Source organism: Condylura cristata, unplaced genomic scaffold (genome assembly GCF_000260355.1).
Source record: "Condylura cristata isolate star-nosed mole 26May11 unplaced genomic scaffold, ConCri1.0 scaffold00032, whole genome shotgun sequence".
Lineage (NCBI taxonomy): Eukaryota > Metazoa > Chordata > Mammalia > Eulipotyphla > Talpidae > Condylura > Condylura cristata.
Genome location: NW_004567133.1, coordinates 18,826,871 through 18,834,739, shown reverse-complemented (window position 1 = coordinate 18,834,739; position 7,869 = coordinate 18,826,871). Strand labels below are relative to the sequence as shown.

Genomic DNA, 7,869 nt, shown 5'->3' with positions numbered 1-7,869 from the left:
GGACTGGCCGCCTCTCGCGGCTCTGCCGACTGACCGCTCCCTCTGGGTCTCGGCCTTCCACGCCCGGTTGCAACATAACTTACTGTTTTTTTAAATTTTATTTCTTTATTTTTGGGGTGCAGGCCAGAGGTGTGGGGTGTGAGAGGGCTCCCCAGAGACAGAGCGGGGCAGAACAGGCAGATCCACTGAAACGCACTGCTGAGGGGGCAGCGGGGAGACAGGAGGGGTCTGTGGGCCCTGGGTCCCTCCCGGCCGGGGGTGGCGCTGACACAGCCCCTCGGCCACCGGGACGCCCCGCGCCACCCCTGGGCGACACACCCTGTCTGAGGGTTCGGGCAGCCCCACGCCGGTACACCTTTAGTTGCTTTCTTTTTCGAGGCACCAGTGAGCGTCCGTCTTTGTCCTTCCGGCGCTTGCCAATGTTTGCGCGTCCGTGTACTTACCGCAGAGGTCAGAAGTTGAGTCTCCGGGCAGTCTCTGGCGGGGCCTTCCGGAGGCCAGCGAGCGGGTCCCCGCGAGCAGCCGCCTGGCCTCTCCCAGATGGTGAACTCGTTACGCTTCTGAAGGACAGCACGTGCCGGAGGCCGCTGCTGCCCCGTGGAGCCCAGCCACCCCTTTTGCCGCCCCAGTGACTGCCTCCCGGCCCCCCGCGTCCCCCTTCCTGCAAGCGCTCTGCTGACCGAGGCGCTCATCCGGCCCCCCACCCCGTCCTCAGTCAGCCTCCGGGCTGCGTTCAGGAGCGCGAGAGTCAGTCCCCAGCCAGGCTGCGTCGAGGGCACCGGCACCGCACGGCCACCCGGGCAGGTGCCCCTCACGCGCCGGCCCTCTCCTGCCTCCGTCTGAGCGGCCGCCGGCGGGGCGGCGCTCGGGGTGGCTGGTGGAGGCCCGCGCCGGCCGCTCAGAAGACTGCGCCTTTGTTTGGCAGGGAGAAGGGGCTCTCAGGGCGCCGGCGGCCGGCCGCAGGGTGCTGGGGTCTCCTGCCGCCCGCGTGCTTCTCCCTCACGGCCCCTTGCCCCTCCCTGCCTCCAGCCTGTCTGCTCTGTCCACCCTTGAGTGTTGTGGCATCGGGACAGTCCTCTCACCCCACAGCATCCCTCTGCCTCCCCGTCCTTCACCAGCCCTGGGCTCTCTGGGTGGGAGCAGTGGGGGCCTGCTGGCTGTGCCTACGTTTGGTCTGCACCCCAAAGCAGTTATGCCACGGGGCTGAGCCACCCCCTTGCGGCAATGCCGCAGTGTCGGGCCGTGAGCAGTGCGCCCCATGAGGGCACCGGCCCCAAGTACATGCAGACGCTGAGCGCACACAGCCCGGTCGTGGGAGGGGCCAGGGTGGGGGTGACCCGGGCAGCTGCTGGCGTGCTTTGGGGTCAGGCCTCCCCCCTGCACAGGCCGGGGAGGTGGGAAGACCGGGCGCTTGAGTCATGAACTGCCCTCTCCACACTGGGCCCCCTGGGCCAGCACTTCGCCTTCTCTAAAGCGGACGAGAGTGACCCTGGCCTTGGGGAGTCGGGGTCCCCCGAGAAGAGCATGCCGTGCTCTGTTCATAATCGGAGGCGTCTTTACTGCCGAGCAGCAAAGGCGACACCAGGCCGAGAGGCAGAGCCCGGGCGCGGTTCTCAGAAGCGCCTGGGGAGCGGGTCAGAGACCCGCGGGTGCGATCGGGAGCCCTGTGACTGTCCCCCACCGCAGCCAGAGCCCAGCGAGGCCCCGCGGCCCCGCCCTCTGACCCGCCCCTCCTCCCCAGACAAGCCGGACGCGGACTCCGCGGAGCGGCGCCTGGGCCGCCTCACGCCCATGCAGGAGAGCTGCCTGACCCAGCTGCGGCACTGGCTGCAGGAGACCCACAGAGGCAAGGTGGGTGCAGCGGGCCTGGGCGGCCCCGGCGGCCTGGCCCTGGGGAGCAGGGGGGCTGCGCGCCGGCGGTGGAGGTCCTCTCCTTCTCATCACCCCGTCGGGTGTGTACCCCGGCGTGGGCCCAGCCTCAGCACCAGGAGACACACCTCGGAGCCACTGCGGTCCGCCCTGAGAATACTGCCCTGGGGCGGGCACACACCGGTCCCGGGCCCAGAAGGGAGCCGACGCTCTGCTGAGTGAGCCCAAGCGCCGGGCCTCAGAAGCGGGGTGACCCTCAGGGGTGTGCCCAGCCGGGCCGACGCTGCGGGGCGACGCCTGCAGGCGTGGGGCCAGCGAAGACCACCACCGGAAGGCTCCGTCAGGAGACGCACGGCCACACGCCCGCCTCCGAGGCCGGCGGCTCCGGGGGGCTGTCCCTGCGCGGGGGTGCCGGGCAGCATCCCCCGCCCAGCCCTGCGGAGTGACCGGCCGCGCAGCCGGGCGCCAGACGGGGCAGCTCTGCTTCCCGGCAGGGCGACCCTGCCCTTCAGTGCTGCCCAGCAGGGACTTCTTGCTTAGCTGGGGGCAGTGGGCCCCTCCAGGGCCTCCTTGCGGGGTGCTGAGTGTCAGGAGTGAGTGTGGCTCCCTGGCCGCCCCTCCATAAGTGGGGATGACGTCGGCTCGCGTCTCTGACCAGAGTGGCCCTGTTGCGCTTGACTGCCCGGGCCCGAGGGGAGGGAGAGCGGGCGGAGCCGTGCTGGCAGCGGCGCCAGCTGTCGGGCGGGTGTGCGTGGGGTTCTGCGTGGGGCAGTTTGATCGACAAGGTCAAAGGTGAGGGGCCGGGGGACTTGCTGGCTGGGAGTGCTACAGACTGGGCGGCTTAACGGCCGCTCACTGCCCCTGGGCGCTGGGGGCGGCAGGCAGGGGGTCGTGCTGTGGCTCCCCTGGAGGCCCTGCCTGCCTGCCCGCTCCGGCCGGCCTCCGTCTCAGGGCCCTCGTCCCGCGGCCTGTCCTGGTGGGCACCCCAATGGGGCAGGGCCCGCGCCCAGCGGCAGGCCCGCATTCGCCAGTTCACACCACGGACACCCCCCGTCCGAAGAAGGGACACTCGGGGTTCTGGGTGGGCGTGAGGCGGGGCCCAGCGGCCGGCTGCCCAGGGCCAGTGACCCCTCCGGCCGCCTGTCTCCGCTGGCCACTCGGACACGGCTCCTTGGCCGGCGCCTCCTGGCTCTGCACGGAGGGCCCCGCCCGTCTTCTGACCTGGAGTGTCCAGCACCTGATGGGCCCAGGCACGGGCTCCCGGGGCTGGAGCGGAGGAGGGCAGGGAACCGAGCGGGCAGCTGGGAGTGGGCGGGAGGCCGGGCCCCTGGGCACGGAGCTGCGCTTCCAGCTCGAGCGGGCGGGGGTGTCCACCCGGGGCCACACCGCGCCGGGCGTCGCGGGCGCAGGGCGGGTCCTTCACGGGGGTGACGGGCGCCTCCCACGGCCGGCTCGTCTTCCCTGCCAGATCCCCAAGGACGAGCACATCCTGCGGTTCCTGCGGGCTCGCGACTTCCACCTGGACAAGGCCCGCGAGATGCTGCGCCAGTCGCTGCTCTGGCGGCGGCAGCACCAGGTGGACCTCCTCCTGCAGACCTGGCGGCCCCCCGCCCTCCTGGAGGAGTTCTACGCGGGCGGCTGGCACTACCAGGACATAGGTGCGTCCCCGCCTTCCTGGCACCCCCACTTTGCGCTCTGGCACCTTAGTTCTCCTTCCTGCTCTTTTGGGGTCCGGAGTTGCCGGGCGGGGGGTTGTGAATACACCAGGGGCTGGACACGGAGCCCCACCCAGCCAGCGCCTTCTCCAGGAAGGTGAAGCAAGAGCCACGTCCTGGCGGCTGCCGGGATCCAGCCCTTTCGTCAGCATCCCCTGAGTAACGCCCTCTCTCTGCTTGGTGCCCAGACGGCCGCCCCCTCTACATCCTGCGCCTGGGCCACATGGACACCAAGGGCTTGATGAAGGCCGTGGGGGAGGAGGCCCTGCTGCAGCACGTGAGTGGGCTGGCCCTCCCGGCCCTGGGCTGCCGCGGGTGAGCGGCAAGGTTGCCAGCGCGCTCTCTGCCCGCCAGGTTCTCTCGGTCAACGAGGAGGGCCAGAAGAGGTGTGAGGGGAACACCAAAGAGTTTGGTCGCCCCATCAGGTGAGGGCGCTGCCAGCGGCCGGGCTCCGTGGAGCGGGCGGGGGCGGTCCTGGCGGCGAGGCCGGGAGGGGCTCTGCCTCCCACCTGCCCTGTGGGCACCGGGAGGCTGCCCGGCGCCAGGCGGCACCAGCTGCGGGCTCCGGCTGCAGGCTCGCAGGCCCCTTCCGAGATCAGCCCCTCCCCCCACTCCGCCTGGACCCTGCCGCGCGGGCAGCTGCCAGGGCACAGCACCGGCTCTCGCCCCGACTCCCGCGTCTGCTGGACAGGCCTCTGCCCTCAGAACTCCGAGCCTCTCTGCACAGCTGTCCCCTCCTCTGCGAGGCGCTTCCAGGGCCCGTTAGGGGCTCAGACCAAGGCCCCAGTCTGCAGCCTGGCGCTGCGGGCGAGGACGGTGGGGCTTCTGGCCCGAAGCCTCCCGAGAGGCTGGCTTCAGGCGCAGGGAGGGGCGCTCCCTCAGGGGCCTGTCCAGAGCGAGGCTGGCCCCCAGAAGGCGCAACCACAGGGTGTCGGAAGGCCCCTGGCAGGTGGGCTGGGGGAGAGCTGGGGGCTGGGACAGGAGCCCCGGGAACTGGCCGCTGCCGGCCCGAGCGAGACGGGGAGGCACAGAGAGGTGAAGCGACTTGGCCAGAGCCGCACGGCAGGGGCAGGCGGCCTCGGTGTGTGCTCGGCCCCTCCAGGCCGCGGGGCTGGCTTTGACGGAAGCAGGCCTGTGCCCTGACCTTCCGGCAGGGGTGGAGACGTCGTCGGTTGCGCCCCTGTCCCCACCCGAGGGGGGCTGCCCGTGGCACGCCACGGGGTTCACTGCAGACGCCACGCTCTGGCCCTCCGCTGTGGCCTCCGACCTGGGGGCCCCGGGAGGGTGGCCATGCCGCTCCCGCCGCCTCGCTCAGCCGCTCCGTCCCCCTGCCTGCCAGCCCCGGTCCCCGCGGGGGCGCCGGGCACCCTGGGCAGGGGCGGACCCAGCTGGAGCACGGGGTCCCCTCTCTGCCCAGCTCCTGGACCTGCCTGGTGGACCTGGAGGGCCTCAACATGCGGCACCTGTGGCGGCCGGGCGTGAAGGCGCTGCTGCGCATCATCGAGGCGGTGGAGGCCAACTACCCCGAGACGCTGGGCCGCCTGCTGATCGTGCGGGCGCCCCGCGTCTTCCCGGTGCTCTGGACGCTGGTGAGAGAGGGCGGGGCCCCCGGAGGCGCCACCGCCTCGCCCGTCTCCTGGGGACGGCTTTCTGCGGCCACCTGCCCCCTCGGAGCGTAGAGCTCAGGTTTCCGCACAACCCGGAGCAGGCGGCTGTCACCGCCTTCCCGGACACTCTCAGCCCAAAGGCCACCTCGTGCCCATCGGCAGCCGCTGCCCCCGGCCGGCCCCGGCCCCCACCCCCACGCCTGGGCCTGCGGGGCCTGGCCCCTCCCACGGGTGGACCCCACAGGGGCCGCCGGCGTCTGCTCCCCGCCCCGCGGAGCCTCCACGCCTCTGGTCAGGCGCCTCCCCTCTGTGTGTGACACATTCTCCTTTGTGTGGAGAGACCACGTCCGAGGTGGCCTTGTCCTGCGGGGAAACGAGAGCCTCCCCAGAGCCGCGTGGCCTCCCCGTGCCCGGCGGCCACTCAGGGGGCGCTGGGGTCTGTGCTCCAGGATGTGGGGACTTCCCTGGACACTGACATTGAGCTGGGCGCACGTGTGTGGCTGCCTGCACCCACAGGTGAGCACCCACGCGCCTGCGGCACGAGACCCGCAGTGTGGCTGGTTAGCTGGTGGCAGCCCTCACCCACACGGCTGCAGTCGTGGGAGGCCAAGAGGGAACTCTGTGCCTAGCTGGTGCCAGCAGGGAGAGACCCCAGGGACCAGCCTCTGCAGCAAGCCAGGGCACCCCAGGGTGAGGACAAGGGGACGGACGGCAGGTTCTGACGCCCACGGGTGAGGGCCGGGGCTGCCAGCAGTGTGGCGCTCCAGGCCTTGAGGGGGCGGGCCCCCCGCCTGGTTCTCATCCATCTCATGCTGCTAACCCCCAGAGCCCACCCCAGGCGGAAGCCAGGTGCCCGAGACCTGCAGGGGACACCCCCTTGGGGTGGGGGCCGAGGTGGCCCACACAGGTGGAGTCCCGGCTTTCCACCCATTTGGGCCGGAGGCACCTGCTGCTGAGTTGCCTGAGTGCGGCCATGCTAAGTCCCTCCCTTCCTCCTTCCCTTTCTCCCTCCTTTCTTCCCTATTTATTGAGTGAGAACCCATCCCCGCAGCGGGGTGTCGTGAGCAACCATATTGACAGGCAGTGTTTCGGGGCTGAAATACTTCCCATCTGGGATGAGCTGCACACGGTCAGCCACGTGTGGAATATTACACAGCGATGAAAAGGAGCACTGGCCCAGGCCACAGTGCACATGACGTCATGCCATGAAGGAACCCGACACAAAGCCCGCAGGTTGTGTGACGCCAGGTCTGTGGAGTGTCCAGAAGAGTCGTCTAGGGACAGCGGCCGGGCAGCTGCCAGGGCCAGGGAGCGGGGTGGGCCAGCCTGCTCACGGGTGGCGGCCTGTTTTGAAGTAAGATAGAGGTGAAGGTTGCACAACACAGTGAGTGAATTTAAAGCCGCTGACTTGTTCACAGTACAGTGGCTAATTCTGTGCCGCATGAGTTACAGCTCAATGGAAAAGCCCACAACTTCCCACCTGGCCTCGTCTCCCCTTTTCAGATCAGCCCCTTCATCAATGAGAACACCAGGCAGAAGTTCCTCATCTATAGTGGCAGCAACTGCCAGGGCCCGGGCGGCCTTGTGGACTACCTGGAGAAAGAAGTGATCCCCGACTTCCTTGGGGGAGAGTGTGTGGTGAGTGTTCTGCTGTGCCAGAGGCAGGGTCGGCGGCGGAGGCGTGGCTGTGGCCGCTGAGGTGGGCTCCCGGGGCGGGGCTGGGGCGGGGGGAGGAGACGGCTCCCTGCAGGGCCGGGCGCAGGGGTGGGTGGCTTGGGCAAGGCCTCGTGGCGGGCACCCAGGAGGACGGCCCCGGGGACACTGGCGGCCTCCCTGTCGCAGCCCGGCTCTGGGAGGGGACTTGTTTCAGGAGCTGCCCAAGGACAGGTGGCTCCTCTGCAGGACGGACCTTCCTTTCTGGGTCTTCCAAAAACAGTGGACTAACTGGAAGGTCCAGGACCGGGCCAGTCCGGCTGCCTGTGCCAGCTTTCTCACCCACCCAGCTCGGCAGGGTCACCGCTGGGTGCGTTCCCCTAGGTCGAGACCGGCCCCGACTAGCCGCTGGGGGAGACGGGCAGGCGCCCGGGTCATGGCGCCTCTCTGCCCGGCTGGGGTCGGCTCCTGGCCCTCCTCTACAGAAGCTCCCCGGAGCAGCCAGCTCGCGTCATCTCTGGGCAGGAAAGGGCGTTTCCCAGGGATCTCCCAGCTGCCTCTTCTTTCCACACGTGCACGATTAATGATTAGCAGGGGGCCTGGAGGGCCGAGGGCGGCGGACGCTGGCCCACTTGGGGTGCACGGTGAGGAGGGCCGGAGCCCGCCAGCCCGCGCCCGGCCCGGGCGCTTTCCGCTGCGTGGCCTTGTGCGGGGGCCTGGCCTCGGGGGCCCGCCTCCTCCACCCTGACACAGGGGAACCAGGGCTCCTACCACACAGGGCGCTGGGCCCCCTCTTGAAGGCGGGCGTGTGGTTTCGGGTGCGGGGTCCCGCTGTGGGGCCGCCCTGACCCGCCGCCCTCCTCTGTCCCAGTGTAACGTCCCGGAAGGGGGGCTGGTGCCCAAGTCCCTCTACCTGGCGCAGGAGCAGGCAGACCAGCTGCGGCAGTGGCGGGACACCTACCAGGCGGCCAGCGTGCTCCGCGGAGCCCCCCACGAGGTGCCGGAGGCCCCGGGCTGGGGCGGCC

General features: G+C 70.3%; 1 protein-coding gene across 1 annotated transcript in view; it reads left to right on the top strand.

The window, feature by feature from the left end:
- The window catches only part of SEC14L5 (SEC14-like 5 (S. cerevisiae)), a 32,642-nt gene that overhangs the window by 15,658 nt on the left and 9,115 nt on the right, over positions 1-7,869 (top strand). Inside the window, exons 8-14 of the mRNA XM_012731661.1 lie at positions 1,742-1,851; positions 3,338-3,527; positions 3,773-3,861; positions 3,939-4,009; positions 5,002-5,173; positions 6,695-6,829; positions 7,716-7,841. Of these exons, the coding sequence (XP_012587115.1) occupies positions 1,742-1,851; positions 3,338-3,527; positions 3,773-3,861; positions 3,939-4,009; positions 5,002-5,173; positions 6,695-6,829; positions 7,716-7,841 (893 nt within the window). The remainder of the gene's footprint in view (positions 1-1,741; positions 1,852-3,337; positions 3,528-3,772; positions 3,862-3,938; positions 4,010-5,001; positions 5,174-6,694; positions 6,830-7,715; positions 7,842-7,869) is intronic.